The 21,008-nt window shown below is 36.6% G+C and overlaps 1 protein-coding gene across 1 annotated transcript; it reads right to left on the bottom strand.

Annotated features, from left to right (window-relative positions):
• Window positions 1-1,833: 1,833 nt before the first annotated feature.
• Window positions 1,834-20,560, bottom strand: LOC306864160 (hippocampus abundant transcript 1 protein-like). Its single transcript, XM_079407913.1, has 12 exons — window positions 20,260-20,560; window positions 18,418-18,516; window positions 16,928-16,990; window positions 16,715-16,842; window positions 16,327-16,441; window positions 15,952-16,170; window positions 10,870-10,983; window positions 9,385-9,456; window positions 6,240-6,352; window positions 5,988-6,085; window positions 5,615-5,769; window positions 1,834-4,610 (listed from the first exon to the last, which is right to left on the bottom strand). Exons 1-12 carry the CDS (start codon window positions 20,371-20,373, stop codon window positions 4,395-4,397), a joined length of 1,506 nt encoding a protein of 501 aa, XP_079264039.1. The 5' UTR covers window positions 20,374-20,560; the 3' UTR covers window positions 1,834-4,394.
• Window positions 20,561-21,008: the final 448 nt, after the last annotated feature.

The following is a 21,008-nucleotide window of genomic DNA, read 5'->3' on the forward strand; positions in this document are numbered from 1 at the left end:
TACTATTGTAATGATTTCATGGTGCTTTTTCATATTTGTAGGTAGTCCATTTTCATTGTATTTAAAAAAGAATGTCACATCCTGTTGTTAAATTTTGAATTCTGCTAAAGTTTTCCTTTTGTGTTTCACAGAAGAATGAAAGTCATGCAGGTTTGAAACGACGTGATGGTGAGTAAATTATGACAGAATAATCATTTTTGGCTGAACTAACCCTTTAACTGCTCAAATGGTGTGGCTCATCATAATAGACCATCATAAACCAGTGGAACCAAAATCGCCCTCGGGCAGGAGGTGATTCAGGACCATAAAGGTGCTGTGAAGTGTAATTGCATCGTCAGAACTGAGAATCCCGCTCAGTATAGCGTGCACTAAAAGCACACAAGGGTGAGAGTGAGAACATTCTCCTCAAGAATCACAGAAACACATTGATGTGACCTCTGTGTTGGAGACATGCAGCTGATGCATAAAAATACATGATGTAATCCATTCACTGCTCCCGAGAGAGAGAGCATGTCAAAACTACAACTATAAATATTTATGAACTACACAGATGTGTGATAGCATGCACAGTCAAAAAATATTCTTGTGTGCATTTGAGCTTCCCACATTGATTATATTGACAACAGTAACAATATAGCATGGCCTTTAGTGCCTCACTGATGTCAAAAGTAGATGGTGTGTCACATCACACTATTTTGTGTATTTTAGCACTACTTTAACACTGTATTTAGCACTTAGAAACCAAAATGATCTATGTTATGATTGGCCAACAGATATTGCAAGGCAGAAAGTTTGTATATGTGAAAATGCAATAAGATTTCCAGATTATTTATTTATTTTTGGGTCTGTTTGTCAAAGCATCTAATGACTTCAAAGACGTCTGTAAAAACAGGGCCCAATGTATGAAGGAATCTTCTGTAGTGATTTTGCACAGGTGTTTTTGCTGAATTTGGAATTACTCATTGCACTGTGTTGTGTCTGTAAAACGAACAGAAAAGGTCCAGGTTATTTTCTTCTCTCTCTCTCTCGTGGTGCAGAAGACTTTATGGCCCATTCACACCAAGGGCAAAACCTATAAAGTTTAAATAACTAATTCCGTTCTATGAGAATAGCGATATTCATAACTTTCAGAATGACTTTTTCCAGCTGATAAACAATCAAACATTGGCAGCTGGTCAGAATCCATCCTGCTTTAAAAGAACTTGAGCATTTAAAGTGGCAGATGACAAAACTGCAGGACATGATTATAATAAACAAAATGCTATCATTATGTTCTTGCTCTTAGTTATTGTTCTTGGTGTGAACAAACCTTTAGTATGACGTGTATATATAGGCATAATTTTTTATCTTTTGATATGGTTTTATTGTCATTTTCTAACCTTTACAATATCTGCATGTTCATATCATTGCATGGAGAAAGAACATTTTGCATATGCTGCTAAACAACTCCATGAAGAAACAACTGATCTGAATTAACGCAAGTAAACAAGTTAATGAATGAATCTGTGGATTCAGTGTTTGTTTAGGTGGGAACAACACTGATGTAATCAATAATAATGGCAGTGCTAGTAATCTATCAATGTGAAAACTAAACCAATAGTTTTACTGGTAATTTCCCAATGAATTGAACAGAAACGGCAGCATTTACATCATCACTAAACTGAACTGCATCTGAGGCATTAGATACTGTGCTGAGGTTATTCTGATGAGATCTCAAGGGTTCAACTCATCAGACATCTCGGAGACATCAACACTGCCATCCAGAGGAAATCTGAGGACTGAGTGGAGACTGAGAGTATTTCATATGCATTAAAACACCAAGGAACCTTTGATGACTTTGCATCTGAGTTTTATTGGGCAGGACTTTATTGCATGTTGATTGGTTGACATTTTGAAATGAACTCCCAATCTGAATGATCATGCATTTGGAATATTTATAGGTATGAAAATATTTCTATGCATGGTGCTGGTAATTTCCTCTGAACAGCTGTAAAATTTACACGTCATTTCAATGTTTGTGGTTAAAGACTGCAAACAAGTTGATTACAGGGGGCTAAATGTGATTATGAGAGAATGGCCACATTATACTTTGGTTCTTTTAGACATTTAATAATTCATACGTCATGCTGTTATTAATGCTTAAGTCATTTTTATGGTGTGGCTCTCAGAAATCACAGAACGTAAGTAGCGCAACAGGGCCATCTAACGACCAAGAGAAATAATGCAAAAGAAGCGCATGACTCTTAGTGTTATTCACTCATTTTCACCTGTTTAATAGATTCCCACAATACATGACAATAAATAAGCTACATAAGGATCCCTGTACAGTTCATCTCCATCAGCTGCTCAATGTACCCGGTATTTAGTCAGACTACAAATTAACGTGTTTTACACTCGAGGCACCTAATTGTGTATCCCATAAAAGACACACAAATACTTGACAAGTTCAGAAAGGAAAAGCGAAAGTTGTTCTCGTGAACGCACGCATTGCTCCCGATCATCGGTTGACCTTATTTGGAGCGGCGCGTTAATTGTTCCAAAAATATTGCAGGTCTGGCAACATGTAAAAGTTTTTTCTGTAATACTATAATTCAATACATATACAATACTTTACAATCCTAAAATAATGAATATGATCGTCGCTATATTACATGTTAAAACTGCCGTTATAAGCGGTGCACGAATACAAAACCCAAAAGCGCGGGAACTACGGCTGAGCCGTTACACTCGTTCTGCAGTCGTGCTATAAATAAATACACACCAGCGCAATTTCAAGCGTAAAGTTTCACATCGCTGCATTATAAATATGGCTGAAATAATGCAAACACATGGAAAAAGGGTCAAGGGTGGAGAATAAACGATGGAAAGCAAATATTCAGGTTCTGTTCACGATTTCTGTCTGATTCACAGGTCACCAGAAGGTTCTGAATGAAATATCTGCCATATTTGTATGGAATACAGCAAGTGGAGGAAATGATGCGCATGTGGAACAGGAAATGAGCACAGGTCAGTCTAATGATGACCTCAAACTCTAATGAGATGCTCCACAGTGTTCTTCGCACAAAAAAGACAGAGGCCTCAGAAATATAAAGCATCGTTCTGGAAATTCATTCGGGTGTTCATGCAAAACAAATCATCAGCTTGGAAAACGTTCAATGTATGACAAAATATGGAATTCTTTTGCAATTCTAATGAATCTTGGAAAAATCCAAAATCCTGTATTGAAAATGGATCGTGACTATAAAAACAAAATGCAAATAAAAATATAGTCAGGTCGAATCTAACCTCATTTCACAAAATCATCGAAACCTCCAAAAATGAGGTAGCTGAGACATAGATGTTGGCTGATTTTTAATAAATACGAATTATCCTTAAGCAAATATACAAATATTGTTGAGTAAAATAGCTTAACAAATGCACTTCGCCAGTTCAGTTTTCCAAAGTAAAAATGAAGGTAAAATTTTACTTGTACAAATGTAATATTTTAAGCAATACTGTCATTTTAAACACCCAATGTTTCTCAACGTGAAATGGCATTCGCAATCCATTTTACTTCTCAATTTAATGCCATTTTTGATCACTACTGCATAGAACCTTTACACACACACACAGAGTTCAAGAATTTCACAATCAGGCCGTGTCCGAAACAACTAACTGGCCTAGAAGAACTACGTTAGCATCAGTAACTACACCAAACCACTGGTGCTCTAGTGTTTTCAGTTTGGTTAACATCGCCACACATACTGTTCATGCACCCAGATGCATCTCTGATCTATTAAAACCTTGTCGTACGCCACAGGATATGTGACTTAGTTTAAGGCTTGTGTAAGGAAACGTCGCTGCAGTATAAAAATACTGTCTGTGTATTAATCTCAAATTCTGTTTGGGTGAATTTCATGAAATTTGTTTAAAATCACAAGAAATGTAAGAAAATTCTTCATGCAAATAAAGCCTGTTTTAAGGAGGGAGAAAATGTGCTTGAAAATAGTGTCTAAAAACAGGCTTTATTTTCTTCTTCAGGTTGCAATGGCCTGGTTTTCATGAAATTCACCGTTTTTCTTCAATCAGCGACGATAAGCTTCAAGCCACCACAAGCTCCTCATACAATAAACTTTTCTGTACTTCGCCCAAATATCTATATACATAAAGGGCTTTGTGTTTAAACTCGATCAAACAGAACGCATCCGATCTCACTGATTGAGCCCTTAGTGTGTTGATTCACTGTAAAAACGCTTAATAAAAAAGCCTCTGAGTTCAAAACCAATAACCGTTTTGTCATAAACAACAAAAAAATAAACACTGCACGCTCTCAAATGTTAGTCACCGACAGGTGGTGGGTTTGCGATGTGTTGACGCCCTTTTAATTTTTTTCCAAATGTGATTTAGTTTCAGAGTCAGACGTTGCTGTCCTCCAGCAGCGGTTCGAAGTCCTCGTCGCTCCCCGGCAGCAGCGTGTTGGTGTGAGCACCGGCCAGACTCGCGCTGCTCTTACGGGTTTGGCAGGGCGTCGCTGGGGGTGTCGGGTGGTCCGGAATGAAGAAGGCGACTAGAAACGCCACCACCACCGTACAGGCGCCCAGGAGGAATGGAGGGCCGGGGATTGCGGTCTTCTGCACAAAACAGGCGACAAGAAAGCAACATTAGAGGAAGTCATCAAGGATTTATGACACTGTTTGTGCTACTGAGTGAGTATTTCCTTAGATATAGATAATACATAATATTAAATAAATATATCAAGTATATACCGTATTTTCCGCAATGCAAGTTGAGTTTTTAATGAGCTTGATGTTTATAATAAATGTTGTTTATAATCAACGCCACTATAATTAATGTTTGTTTTTTACTTAAATTTTTAATTCCTGTTCTGAATAACATTTATGATTGTAATAAGATTTTATTTATACGCTGATGCGAAATTATATATTTTTATAATTATAATTGATAAACATTCAAAATAAGCATTTAAAATATTTTTTACAGTAAAACATTTTTGTGCAAATATGGCAAATTATATATTTTTATTATATATAATATATATATTTTTACATTACATCATACAGCAAACGTTTTGTACGAAATAGATAATGTATAGTGAATATATAGTAAATATTTATACACACACATATATAAACAGATATATACACTTTAGAAAAATGTTATATATTTAACATATTTATATATGTACGTAATTTTTATATTACTTTTATATTTTTAATATTTTGGTTTTAAAATGATTAATTGAAATTTACATTTGCATTTAGTCATTTAGCAGACGCTATTATCCAAAGCGACTTACAGATGAGGACAATAGAAGAAGAAAAAATTGGGCATATACATGAACAGTTATTTATATTATTTTTATAATTATTATTATTAATATTTTTTTCCTCTTAAGTCACCTCAAAAGTAAATGCTTAATCATTTCAACCAAAGTCATTGTAGCCAAATAGATTCAAAAATTATATTAGAAAATAAACATTTGAAGCATTAAAATTGCTGTGCATGGAGTGCCTTTGAGTCATGATGCAAATGAATCACTGAATCAATGTTTTGAACTGATTCACTGAACCAATTTCAAATTCTTGCTGTGTAGCAGACAGACTGACACCTGTACCTCTGTGGAGGTCTGTAGTGGGATGGCGTAGTCGGGTGGGATGGAGGTAATCCCGCTCAACTCCACATTAAAGAGGAAGAAAATGAAGCCATACAGCGCCGGACCCAGACCGTTACAGAGCCCCCGAATCCCTGTTATCATGCCCTGAACCAGACCTGAGGTAATACAGCACACACAGATGGAAAAACGCCTTTAAATGACTCAGATTTTCACTTAGAAGCCAACATGAAATAAAAGTGTGTACTTTTTGAATACAAGTTCCTGCTCTCATAGTGCACAGTTCATTAGTTGTTTTAAACACAAATGTCGTTTTTCTTCAATCCTCAAAGTTTTGAACAGTTCAAATCTTGAAAGTTCGCATATAAGAGTTTACCCTGTTTATCTGGATCTGCGCTGCGTGACACTAAAGCGCTCACTGCCGGGAACGTTATGCTGGACATGGCCGCCACCGCGCCGGCCGCCCACATCATCCTAAACGACAACAAATATAACATCAGCATAAATGACAATCGCTTCTGGACACGATGAACATCAAACAGAAGTGACTCGCTCTTCTTAATCCAGACATTTGTTCTGTGATGTTTGCATAAGCAGGTCATTTCTCTTGATCTAGATGTTAACTCACCACGGCTCGGACCCCAAACCGTACCAGGCCAGCTGGAGAATCTGGAAACCCAGACCCAGAAGAACCGTGTTCTTGTTCCCAATGGTCCTCATTAATAAAGTCAGAAACAGCGTCTGTAGGGAACATGAGAATAAATAATCACACTGCCCTGCAACACATTTGCTGAACAAATAGTCATTTCATACTAATTTTGGGTTCTGATTCCAAAAATAGTGCGTTTTGCTTGACCAAGTCACACTTTCTCACAAAATATGATGCATTTTGTTGCATTTTGTTTGGCCAATTGCCGGCCAAATCAGTCTTAATTCACCCTTCCACAAATTAAGGCCTTAAAAAGATCTTGCATGAGGGCAGAAATCTTACATTCATAGTCATGGCATTCAATGTTGCATGCACTGCACTGCAAAAACAATCTTCATAGTTTTTGTTCTGTTTTCCAGTAGAAACATCCTTAAATCAGGGTGCATTTACTTTAGATGCAAAATGAAGATATGAAGTTTCGTTTTCTGAGAAACTAAAAAGTGATTTCATGCTTAAAACAGGAACAAATATCTGTCAATGGGGAATGACAACTTAATTCAAAGGGAAATCAATTAGATTTTTCTGAGCCCACTGGGAGATATTTGTTCTTGTTTTAATTGTAAACACTTCATTTTGATCAATTTCTCAGAAATCAAGACTTGTTATTTGAATTGTCATTTTGCATTTGTTTTGGTTTAAGAATCTTTAGACATTTGAACTGGAAAACAAGACAAAAATACTCAGGAAGAACAGCGCTTGTTTGCAGTGTCATCAGAAGGTTGAATAAAAGATATTTCCATCATAGTTACGTTTATTTTTTGTAAAATGAATCAAAAAGTAATGGATATCTGTAGGAATTTCTATTTTCAAACTTTTAAGTATTGCTAATACAACTCATTGTGCTTCTTAGACATTTACATTTAAAATCATATTGACAAATTATGTTCCTTTAATTTATTCATTAAACTTGAGTCTTAAAAAGGTCTTAGATTTATATTCATAAAGCTTGCAGAAACCCTGCTGTGCAATTATCAGCCCATTTTCACATGTATGACGTTCATTTATGCTTCTGATTTTAATGGCCAGAAAATGCAAACATAACCACGTGTTTTATGTATTTTACTACATCCAAACAGTGACTGACAACTACAGATTTTGTGGGGGAAAAGCTTATTTATTCATAAACTTGTGTTTATGTAAAGTTCTTTGACATTAAATGGAGTATTTGAATATATTTTTCCACTCTTTTGCAGATTTTAAGCTAAAATATACATTTTATATACTTTTCACAGTAAAACCAAAGCGTTTTAACATCCAATTGCTTTTGTTATTTTGATAAGTGCATTAAAGCTGACACAAATGTTTAATTTGAAAAAATCTTAATTCTTAAAAAAAAAAGAAAAAAAAAAGTGTTTTTTAACATTTACATTTATTATGTGATATTTATTATGTGATATTGTTTATATTTCTTACAATTTTACACACACACACACACACACTCACCGGCCACTTTATTAGGTACACCTGTTCAATTGCTTGGTAACACAAATTGCTAATCAGCCAATCACATGGCAGCAACTCAATGCATTTAGGCATCTAGATGTGGTGAAGACGACTTGCTGAAGTTCAAACCGAGCATCAGAATGGGGAAGAAAGGGGATTTAAGTGACTTTGAACGTGGAATGGTTGTTGGTGACAGACGGGCTGGTCTGAGTATTTAAAAACTGCTGATCTACTGGGATTTTCACACACAACCATCTCTAGGGTTTACAGAGAATGGTCCGAAAAAGAGAAAATATCCAGTGAGCGGCAGTTGTGTGGACGAAAATGCCTTGTTGATGTCAGAGGTCAGAGGAGAATGGGCAGACTGGTTAGAGATGATAGAAAGGCAACAGTAACTCAAATAACCACTCGTTACAACCAAGGTATGCAGAATACCATCTCTGAACGTACAACACGTCAAACCCTGAAGCAGATGGGCTACAGCAGCAGAAGACCACACCGGGTGCCGCTCCTGTCAGCTAAGAACAGGAAACGGAGGCTACAATTCGCACAGGCTTACCAAAATTGGACAATAGAAGATTGGAAAAATGTTGCCTGGTCTGATGAGTCTTGATTTCTGCTGCGACATTCAGATGGTAGGGTCAGAATTTGGCATAAAGAACATGAAAGCATGGATCCATCCTGCCTTGTCTCAACGGTTCAGGCTGGTGGTGGTGTAATGGTGTGGGGGATATTTTCTTGGCACACTTTGGGCCCCTTAGCATCGTTTAAACGCCACAGCCTACCTGAGTATTGTTGCTGACCATGTCCATCCCTTTATGACTACAGTGTACCCATCTTCTGATGGCTACTTCCAGCAGGATATTGCACCATGTCACAAAGCTCAAATCATCTCAGACTGTTTTCTTGAACATGACAATGAGTTCACTTTACTCAAATGGCCTCCACAGTCACCAGATCTCAATCCAATAGAGCATCTTTGGGATGTGGTGGAACGGGAGATTCGCATCATGGATGTGCAGCCGACAAATCTGCAGCAACTGCGTGATGCTATCACGACAATATGTACCAAAATCTCTGAGGAATGTTTCCAACACCTTGTTGAATCTATGCCATGAAGAATTAAGGCAGTTCTGAAGGCAAAAGGGGGTCCAACCCGGTAGTAGCAAGGTGTACCTAATAAAGTGGCCAGTGAGTGTATGTGTATGTGTGTGTTATTTATTATATGATTTTTTAACTCAGCATCATCATGTTAGGTAACATTAGGCCTTCTTTGCAAATCAGCAGACATTTTTTTTCTCACATGCAGGGGGCTGTTATTGTTAATATACTGAACCATCATTTTCATGGCTGTGTTATACTGAATCGGAGCAAACCTGCTAGAATTCAACTTGCTTGTTGCGGAGCTAAAAATAAAACCCTTCCACTTAAATAAACCAGCTAACACCATGCTATCTGCTCATTACAGCCCTGCCTATATTTCATTACATTTACCGCTGAACTTTTAAAGGAATTCAATTCAATTAGAAAGCGTTTGCGAGAGCCACTTTCATGAGATGCCTCGCCGGCTCAACGACACGAGTAATAAGGCAGAGCCAAGAATATTGCCTCAATTAAATACCTGCGCCAGGATGGAGAGGATTCCCACCACGCCGATGAACACTGCGATCGTTTTGGGCGAGAAGTTAATGACCTGAGAGACAGAGAGAAAGAGCATCACATTCAGTCTGTACCAGCGCACCCGGATCCAATGAACTCTGTTATGTCCAGTAATGAGCCGTCACTGAACTCAACTCAACGCTCAGACAGGATGCCACTAACAATCCAGCCGAACCCCAAACTTCCTGAGAAACCGACGAGTGTGAAACAGAATTCTAGAGAATGCAACAAACTGCAGTTTGCTACATTCCTGTCACCTGGCCTTGTTACATTGTATGTTTAACTAAGCATGTGAAGTCCAGCTATTATAAATAAGTAATTATAAAGCTAAATAAATATATATTAGGGAAATAGTAGGAAAAAGTCATACTTTTTATTCAGTAAGGGTAACTTCATTAACTTCAAATCAGTGCTGTTCTTTTAAGTTTTCTATTCATCTGTGAATCCTGACAAATAAAATGTATCACAGTTTCCACAAAAATATTGGGCAGCACAACTGTTTTTAACATTGATAACAATAAGAAATGTTTCTTGAGCAGCAAATCAGCATTTAAATAAATAAATAAATAAATAAATAAAATAAAAAAATTTATATATATATATAAACTAAAAAATATATACTTACAACAGTATTTACTAGTTTTTATTTTAAAATGTAATATTTCAGAATACTATTCTTTTTCAATTTTACTGTACTTTTAATCAAATAAATGCAGCCTTGGTGAGCATGAGAATTATGAGAATTAGCATGAGAATTTCAAACAATATTTACTACAGTGAACACAACTTTTACAAAAACATTGGAGTAAATTAAAACTGAAACTATCTATTGACAAGTCTATTTATTCTGAACAGAAAATGCAATTTTGATTAAATATAATTAGATAATTTTCAAGGTTTATAGAATGTTTTATTTTTTACAGTATTTTTTTATTTAAATTTAATAAAAAATCTTAATTATTCCAAACTTTTAAATGGTACACATTTTTGATGCAATTTTGTTTAAAAAATAAATACATAAATTTAAACTTTTCACAGTTAATCTAATAACGAGTCAAGGAGGATGAGGGGGAAAAAACTAACAAAAAGGTTATGTGCATTGCATTGTGGGATACATCATCGCAGTGTGATCTGTTCTATGCAGCACATTTTGTTGGTCATTATGCAGAAGCAGTATGAGTAGTACGGTAGTGTTTTTGTTTACTAATCCTAATTGTTTAGTTTATTAGAAGCATGTTGCAGCTAAAACCCTTCCAGTCATCAGTGCAGCATGAATCATGGGACTGTTCAACAAAAGCAGACAGTGAAAGCATGCAGCATAAATAAAGCACCCTGCAGGATAAACTGCTGGTTAAAGTTTAATGGAAAAAGGCAGCTGCTTTAATCGGCAACATTAAATATAGAATCTTTACATTTGTTCATTAAAAACCAAGAGTAAACAGCTTACCTGATGCAGGTACAGGAAAAAGCTGGAGTACTGACCCGCCTCGGGCAGATAGGACAGAAACACTGTGATGCAGATGAGCAGAACGGTCGTGTCCTGCCCAACCTTCCGCAAAGACTGAAGAAACACAAAAAGCATAAATAAAACCTTCAGCAGCTCATAAAACTGAAATGAAAAAGGTGTTTTGTATAGTAGTCATCAGTGTTTTTCCCATTAAAACTACTGATATAGTGAGATATCAGCTGATATTGGAATTTTGATATTGGAATTTTGATATTGAAGCTGATATTGATATTGGAGTGTATCCATTAAATTTTATTGAACCTCAACCTTTTTATAAACAAAACAGTTACATAACACATTATAAAGACAAAAAATAAACAAACATAAAAATTAAAAATCTTTTAAATTCAAATTCTATCAAAATATATTATATTAGAAATACCCCCCCACACACACACACTATAGATGACTATTCTTTGACTGATTTAATTCAGTTCCATAATCACAATTATAATGAAATGATGATAATGAAAATAACTGAAGACTGTTATGAAAATTAATGTTAATAAAAATAAAAAATATGACATGAAAACCTGTCTGTAAAAACATGAACAAATGACTACACTGTGAGATTATGATTATGATGCAGCAATGTTATTAAAAAAAGAAACATCTAAAAAGGAATAGCTGCCTGAGTTGAAGATGAAGAGTGACTTTATGCTAATAAACAAGCCCGTTCTATGACACATCCTATGATATTAATCAGATAACTTAGATACATATAACATTACAACTTGCATCTGCATAAAAGGATGCAAATGCCAGTGAACTTTCAGTTACGCGCTATAGAGAGAGAGAAAGAGAGAGAGCTCCCACCGTGATGTGCAACGGACAAGGTTCTCATTATAATGCTATGTTTATGGCAGATTTGTGCTATATCTATCTACATTATCAAGTGATTCCTGAAATCGCCTCCACGTTTTCGAAATCATATGAAGTACGAAAACAATTTTAATTGAAGTATGCCTACTGTTGAAAAAATATGATGAAAAAAGCACTGCTGGATTATTATAACATCAGTTAAAAAAAAAAAAGGTACATCTAAAAGCAATATGACTGTCTCAAATAACTGTCAATATCGGGCATTGCATTTGTGCATGAAACTAAACACTGGTAATATGCAGTGCATTCAGCATGTTAATAAACGTTCACTATCGGTCGTCACTACGAATTATGTCGTGACTCAACATTAGGGGTCTTACTTGGGAGCCCGAATCCTCTCTGATTAAGAGAAAACGCCAGTGAAATTTGGCTAGTGGATTTTGCATGCTGAGCCCACTCTCCCTGTACACGGGTATTATATAGGCAACAGGTGCATCCACTCATCAGATTTTTGCTTCGGAGCCGAGTGAATGAACACAGTTCGAGATTCACCAGGCGAATTCTTCTGCTGGAAGAAGAGGCTGTTCTGGCTGGCGTTACGGCACAATCAGTGGCGTCCCTGTTAATTCAGCGCTGGGTGCTTCATCTAAAAGAGCAGTTTCTAATCATGATATTAATCAGATAACTGTAAATCTGCTGTGCCGTCTTACGGCATGCACAGCGTTTTATTTTTTGCGCGCCGATAGAGGATCAGATGAAGATAGCAGCATCGGTGGATGGGTTATCGTCCTCTGAGGATGAAGATTCAGCGGGGCTACCCCCCTCGGGTGTTGTCGCCACTGCTAAATTGGACTCCTGGAGCCGCCGTGAGCATCTGCCGAGATGATTAGATCCTCGGCATGGGCCGTGGCTCGCAACCACGCCCTGCCCCGGGAAACAAGGTTATGAGTTTCTGGAGTTTTGGTGTTGGAATTTGGTCCCATTCTTGCCTGATATAGGTTTCCAGCTGCTGAAGAGTTTGTGGTCATCTTTGATGTATTTTTCAGGCCAATTCAGCACCCAGACTCTTCTACTATGAATCCATGCTGTTGTAATAGCTGCAGTATGTGGCTTTGCATTGTCCTGCTGAAATACACCAGGCCTTCCCTGAAATAGACGTCATCTGGAGGGGCGTATATGTTTCTCTAAAACCTTTATATACCTTTCAGCATTCATAGTACCTTCCAAAACATGCAATCTGCCCATACCGTATACACCTATGCACCCCCATACCATCAGAGATGTTGGCTTTTGAACTGAACGCTGATAACACGCTGAAAGGTCTCACTCCTCTTTAGCCCAGAGGACACAGCGTCCGTGATTTCCAACAAGAATGTAAAATTTGGACTCGTCTGACCATAGAACACTTTGTTCTCATATGGCTTCCTTTTTGCATGATATAGCTTTAGTTGGCATCTGCAGATGGCACGGCGGATTGTGTTTACCGACAGTGGTTTCTGGAAGTATTCCTGGGCCCATTTAGTAATGTCAATGATAGAATCATGCCGATGAGTGATGCAGTGTCGTCTGAGGGCCTGAAGACCTTGGGCATCCAACAAAGATCTTCGGCCTTGTCCCTTACGCACAGCGATTTCTCCAGTTTCTCTGAATATTTTGATGTTATGCACTGTAGATGATGAGATTTGCAAAGCCTTTGCAATTTGACATTGAGGAACATTGTTTTTAAAGTATTCCACAATCTTTTTACGCACTCTTTCACAGATTGGAGAGCCTCTGCCCATTTTTACTTCTGAGAGACTCTGCCTCTCTAAGACATCCCTTTTATATCTAATCATGTTACAGACCTCATGTCAATTAACTTAAATAGTTGCTAGATGTTCTACCAGCTGAATCTTTTCAAAATTTCTTGCTTTTTCAGCCCTTTGTTGCCCCCTTGCCAACTTTTTTGAGACCTGTAGCAGGCATCACATTTGAAATTAGCTCATTTAGTGGATAAAAGTGTAAAATTTCTCAGTTTAAACATTTGTTATGTTTTCTATACTGTGAATAAAATATTGGCTCACATGATTTTCTTTTAGTTTTTAGTTTCTTTTAATTTTATTTCAATTTAAAAAACGTTGGGTGGTACACAACTCACTAAGCTCACCTCTTTCAAAACCCCAAGAAGTGCCAGCTCCAGCCTGTGAGCCATACAGTGAATGTCTATCAGTTTTGGATTGTCCAAAACTTTTTTGGCCCATGTTCACATTTGCAACATCAGCACAAAATCCAACAAGCTATTGCTTCCAGTCATCTAATCCAAATTTTGACATTGACGACTGAATGCAGTCAGTCACACCATCAGCATGAGCATGTGACAGAAACAAGATGATTTACTGGCAACCCATCATGTAAATACCTGACATAGATAGCTTCATTTTCAGTCACAGAAGAATCTGTTGCACCATCAATCAGGACTGATAAGTAGTTGGGCTTTTTCACTTTATTTGCCTCTATATCCTGTATATCTGCGGCAATATTTGAAATGAGTTCAGCGCAGCGGAGATCATTATCATACGTTGGGGAAATGTCCAGGCCATTTTTTTCTGCAATATAATTAGTGGCTTCATTTGAGTGAAACTCAATTCCTCCTTTGTGATATAATATGCTGTATTCATTTTTATAGAAAGCTTGCATCTCTTGGCACTGTCACTCTTTTTATTTTGAGTTTGAAACCCTTTTGCGATCGCAGATTCCTCAGGGTCTTTGCTTGAAGCTAATATATTATCACAACAAGATGCATGTCATTTGCTGTTTGAGTGGGCTGTGAGATTTTTATGTTTGAAACAGTGCGACCCTTATACAAAGTCCGTTTTACCAGTTAAGCTAGGTTTTCTACTGCAGTACTTACATATCATCACATGTACCTCCTCATCATTCAAAAGCCAATCAAAATCTGACTTTCGCTTTTCCAATACACTTTTTGATTCAGAATGCACAATCTTTTCTGCCACATTTGACGTGCTTGGCTGGGGTTCACCGGCGCATTCACAGTCTAATGTCTGCACAGAACTGGCCTCTTTATTCTTTGCGCTTTAAAACAAAAAATTATCAAGCATTTTCTGTTCAAATTGGAATTTTCGCTTTTTTTGCATCCACAGTAAAGAAAGAAAACGATCTAATGCGTCAATTATCTTTACACCGCATGTATAGTGTATCTCTTTCTCTCACGTTGGGTGCGTGTGTGAGAGAAAGCGACAGAGGGCGCTCTCAGCTAAGTGACGTGTTTAATGCAGACTGAGCGGGCTTTGAAATTAAATCTGCGCTAAATTTATTCTTTGCATCTAACTCAATCACAGGCAAGTCAATTTTCATATTTTACTTGCCTGTGATTGAGTTAGATGCAAAGAATAAATTTCTACTCTCAGGTATAGGACCTGCCTCAGTGACCCATTCCATATGTAGTACTGCCCCAGGCCTGGGTTAGTCCATATCAGTGTCACACACTTCCCTATGGGTAGGATGTGGCCTCCGTAGCGCCCTTCTCCGTAAGGCTCGCTTCCCCATCTTTACTGCTACTGTAACAACAATTAGGAAAGACTTGAGGCAATCTTTCATTGAAGGTCGAAATCCCTTCTGTTAAGACATTTCTGTGGTGAAAGGAACAGCAGCTTGGCTATCAACAGCAGCGATATACTCACCTTTCCCGCTTGCCATTTGGGGTCTGCTCTTGCGCTCCTTCGGGCTCTGTGGTGGACGTCGAGTCATCGAGTGTTCCCGTTTGCCTCTCCGGGTCCTGGAGCTTGCACTCGTTTGGACTCTGTGGCGTTTTAGGCGCAGTGTGACTCTGGTTGCTTGGTGTGCCGCTCCTTGAGGGACTATTGGTTGCTGCATTTTACTCTACTGCTCCTGTTGCATGGACTCTTTGTCATTTAATTGTATATTTCTCACTCCGGACTGTGCATTTTCTGATACCTTGATTGTCTGTGATGTTTGATACATACACTGTATTGTTTCTTGTGTTTTTTGTTGCGTTTATGTTTTAATTTGTAAAGCGCTTTGAGCTCTGGAAAAGTGCTATATAAATTAAACATTATTATTATTATTATTATTATTATTATATATACACACACAAATAGTTATGTTTTCATAACGCTTACATATTATACCAAATAACACCCAAAAAATAAACAAGTGGACAATGCTCCTTTAAATCCTTACAGCGAACGGGTCGGCCTGCTCCCAGGAGATGGGCGCTCCCCATGTGTTGAGCCTCATCTTATCGGGCAGCGACTCTGGGACGGCCAGCAGGATGAAGCAGATGTCGGCCAGAGCGATGAGAGTCGCCACCAGCACCACCAGGTTATCGCCGTAGCTGGCCGACAGGTACGCGCCGATAGCTGGGCTGGTGACCAGACTCGCTGCGAACGTCGCAGAAACCTGGACACGGATAGAAATAGAACTCGTCTATCCAGCTGGGTCAAGGACACTGAATCCAGGTCATGCAGAAGAAATATCCTAAAGCAGCGTCACCAAGATCTGAGACTCTGAAATCTGTCCAAAATGATTTTTATATTTAATAAAAGAGCCTCTTACCAGTCCGTACGCCGTGCTCCTCTCATGCTCATCTGTAACGTCTGCGACGTACGCGAAGATTACAGAGAAAGTGACGGAAAACGCTCCGGACACTGAGATCATGGCGAAGTACCACCTGAAAACAAGAAGTGAAATATGAGATGAATCTAAACATTTGAAGATGTTGTTTTAAGAACATTATGTAATGTAAATATTTACATTCTATAAATTATTATTATATTATAATTATATTATTTAAAAGAAAATGAACATTTATAAGTGTAAAGTAAAAATAATTACAAATACTATATTAAATTTTATACTAACATATTACATAATTACTAAGTCATATATATAATTTTTATTTGATTTATTTTTTTCATCCAAGGTCATGTCAGGATGTTCTCACCATGGACTGAGTCTCATGAGCGGGATGGGCGCACACGTGAAGAACACGGTAACCAATAGAAACGATCGTCTGCCCCACACGTCTGATAGAGCACCAATTAACGGAGCGCTCATAAACGACAGCAGACCCTGACGAACCAAAGCAGAAACATCACCATGACAATAAAACCAACACAGACTAACTAAACCAGTCCAAAATATTCACATCACGTACCTTCACTCCCTGAATCAGGCCGTTTATTAAGAACGTGTGTTTGGGGAACGTTTCATGCAAAACCTACAAATGAAAAATGCACATTTCAATAGACAGATCAAATATAATACAATTTAGATCTTAAAATTAAAGGTGCACTGAAGTGTATTTTTCCCTGGTCCTGGTTGCCTTCACAAATAACCAGAGACTAGAGATGGTGCTAACCAGCATTATTTTTGTGCCATTTACTGTATATACTACTAGTACTATATTATCTATTTATTAATATTTAGCTTTCATTTCATATTTTCAGTTTTCATTTCAATTTGTTTTAGTCATTTTGTTATGTGCTTTTTTCATTTTTATTAGTTTTTTATATATTTCTATTTAGCGTAAAAAAAATTATTATTGATTTCATGTCTTTTTATTTTTACATTTTTTTCAATTTTTTCGTTTGAGTCATTCAACTTAAAATGATATATTTCAGTTAACTGCCAAGGCAACATTTCACATTTCCAATTTTTTGAAGCAAGCTTTAGAAGTAAGGTTTTCATCTAATAATTATATTTTATTTCAGCTTTATCTCAATTACCGAAACATATTTTTAATCGTTTAGTTTTCAGTAATAACACTGATAGCCAGTGTGCTTGCCATTTCTATCATCATAAAAATATTTCTAAAAACTTAAATTTACTTTTTATTTCAATTTAATTTTAGTACTTCAACTTAAACTTATTTTATTCAAATTCACTGCAAAATCAAATTTTCAAAAAACGTTTTTTTTTTAAGTTTAAGGTTTTTTTTTTTTTTTTAGTTTAATTTCAATTACTGAAAATGATTTTTAATCATTTAGTTTTAGTTAATAATAACACTGCTAACTGATAGTGATATGTTTTTGTCATTTAAATTTTTTTTATAAGGGAAAGGAAAGGGAAAGGGAAGTGGTGTGTGGCCAAGTATGGTGACCCATACTCAGAATTTGTGCTCTGCATTTAACCCATCCAGGTGTACACACAGTAGTGAACATACACCCGGAGCAGTGGGCAGCCAATGCTGCAGCACCCGGGGATTATATATTTCTATATAGATTTAATTTATTTTTTATTTCAGTTTAGGTTTTAGTCATTTTAGTTCTTCAACTTTAACCTATTTCAAGTTGCTGCAAGGCTAAGTTTTACTATTTTTCATCTTATATTTATATTTTATTTATTTCTGCTTAATTAAAAATACAAAACAGGTTTTTAATAGTTTTAGTTAACAGGATTCTTCAATTTTATTCTTATTTTTCAAAAATGTTAAAGTTTAATTCTTTATGAAATGTTCCAGAAATATTACAATAACAAAACATGAAAATGTTCTTGAGTCTCAACCTTAGATTGAATAGTGGTCTTTAACCTTATACTGACACCTTCAGGTGTGAATTTTGGCAAAAATAATAGTGCACCTATAATTGAAGCATGTATCCTCATAAACGTGAACCACAAACAGAACTGAGAATTAAAGTAACTCACGGTGAGCATCGGTGTGGTCAGGAGACCCCAGGCAAAAAACTCCAGGAAGATGACCACAACAGCATGATAGACGCTCGGCTTCCCGATGCCCTGCTGGACCTGCAGCATCACACACATAAACAGCTCCTTATTAATAATGCTAATCATAATAGTGAATGCCAGACTCCTCGGCTTTCAATGGGACTCGTCTCATTGCTATTCCTCCGGGACATTTGGACGCAAAAGATGAAAGAGATTCAGCCGTGCCAAACTCTCAGTCCACTACTGACACAAGTTCACAGTCTAATAATGTGTTGAAGAATTCACTGTGATGCTTAATATGCACTCGCCAGAATGTCTTATGAAAGAAAAAGTGAGTTAATGTCATTTAATCTCATTTATACATGAAGCAGCAAACACAGGGATGTTATTTTGGCTGAAAACAGGAAACTTGTTTCTCATGCAGACATGATGCAGCAGAGAGTTTGGGACAGAAGTTATATCATGGACAACATTTAACTCTCTCTGGAGTTCTCTGAATCTTTCATGGATCTGTGAGGCTTTTCGAGGTTCTATGAGCTCTTCTTGTGTAATGTGATGGAAAAGTTTTAAATATACATCAATAATACTAACAAAACAAAGTGATATGTGAGTTACATGAATGAATTTTAAACAACATTATGTGCTGGTTTATCTATTTCCTCTAATTATTGTAGTTGTTTTGCATGACTGTATGTCTAGAAAAAGTATGACTTTTTTGTACTTCCAAATTAATTAAATTTATTAGGAAATACATATACATGCATTTATAATAAAAAAATATATAAAATACATATATATATATATATATATATACACACACACACACAAAATACTTTATATTTTATATGCATAAATAGATATTTAAATATGCAATATATGTAACTAAATATAAAGTTACATATAGGTATTTATTTTATAGTTTATTACACATGCATGTATATATAATTATTATATAGTTATACTTTTATAACTTTGGGCATATATATATATACACACATGTATTATATATCATATAAATATATATATATATATATATATATATATATATATATATATATATATATATATAAAATATATATCAATATATAATTATATATTTTATAATATATATAAAACATTTTTATATCAAATTATAAACAATTATATAAAATTATTTACATTTTTTATATTTAAAATACACATATAGCAAACCATCAAATTAGTAAATAAATATTTATCGTATTAATTAATAAAAATAAAAATCTTATTGGAATAATTAGTTCTGTCTTCAGATCAATAGGATGCGCAAATGACATCACAGACGGTAAGTAATGAATGAATGAAGATTCCGGCGTCCCCATGACAACAGACTGAGCTCGTGAGAGGCGCACGTGAGTCAGGTGTTGTGCGCGCGCTCGCGTCAGTTACGCAATAACCGACAGCGGCGCTTCAATCGATCAATATAGCATTAGCATCACCTCACCCTGCTAAAAACCAGCGATATCGCACATGACACCTATCGATACACTGTGAGAAATGTTGTAATAATGTTTACGGTCTTTATAAAACGACAATTCAATCGCAGTTATAACAAAAAAAATCTAAATGTTGTGATTTGTCACCTAGCCGAAGCGCTATGTATGTACAATTAATAAGAAATTGATGCTTATACATGCGTATTATAAAGCAACGAGCCATTTAAATACACATTTTATTATTTTAAATGTTTTAACGGAAGATGCCGTAGCTAAAATGAACAGAAGCACAGACGCTCCGATGAATGGATGAGTCTCTACGGAACGTCGCTGAATCTGAGATGTTAGCGTCATGTGTTATTCTCACCGGATTGTCATGCTTCATTATGATCCTCTTGACCAGCACAACCTGACTGGTGTGTTTTGGGTCTTTGTCGCCCTGAGCCATCATCATTTTCTTCATCATCTCATCACATCTCATGTGAGGAACGTAAAATCCGTCCTGCTGCGTGCATATCTGCGCTCCTTCCAGCTTTACCGTCGAGTACAGCCGTCCAACCGGCCAAAAAAATCAGTTCCGATCGGTTATATGCATCCAGTAATAAGCGGACTGAACGGATGAATGGTGCCGCTCTGTCGTGTTATGTGATTGAAGTGCGCAGAACAGCGCCGCCGCGAGGTCAGACTGAGAAACAGCGAGCAGCTTCACATGATGCTGAGGATCCATCCGCCGGTCTCTGCTGATCTGGACTCAGGATGACGGTCCGGTTTCTCACTGGGCGAGTGACACTGGTGACTTTTTACCTTTTCAGAGGATGTTACCAAGGCTCAGACCATGTGGGGGTGGATAATGAGACTTATCAGTATTGTTATACAGTATAGACAGTATTATTACTATAAATACATTTTTATTAATTAATTAATTTATTTAAAGTCTGTTTTTTCACATATGAAGAGTTCAGATGCAAAAACCTCTAAGTGCCTTTTGAAATTTAGTTCTAAAATTAGCATTTTTCTCAGCAATATGTGTAGGTTCAGTCATTTCACTTTAATGGAAATTAATAGGTTATTTTCATTGTCATAAAAGGGAAATAACTGAACATAAACATGAGCCTG

This window comes from Barbus barbus (assembly GCF_936440315.1).
Source record: "Barbus barbus genome assembly, chromosome: 45".
Taxonomy (NCBI): domain Eukaryota; kingdom Metazoa; phylum Chordata; class Actinopteri; order Cypriniformes; family Cyprinidae; genus Barbus; species Barbus barbus.

Coding starts and splice junctions, on each gene's coding strand:
- LOC306864160 (XM_079407913.1), bottom strand. CDS start 20,373: ATGAGATGTGATGAGATGATGAAGAAAATGATGATGGCTCAGGGCGAC. Junction 16,171..16,326: donor GGAGCACGGCGTACGGACTG/GTAAGAGGCTCT, acceptor ATCCGTGTCCAG/GTTTCTGCGACGTTCGCAGC. Junction 10,984..15,951: donor AGCAGGCCGACCCGTTCGCT/GTAAGGATTTAA, acceptor GTGTTTCTTCAG/TCTTTGCGGAAGGTTGGGCA.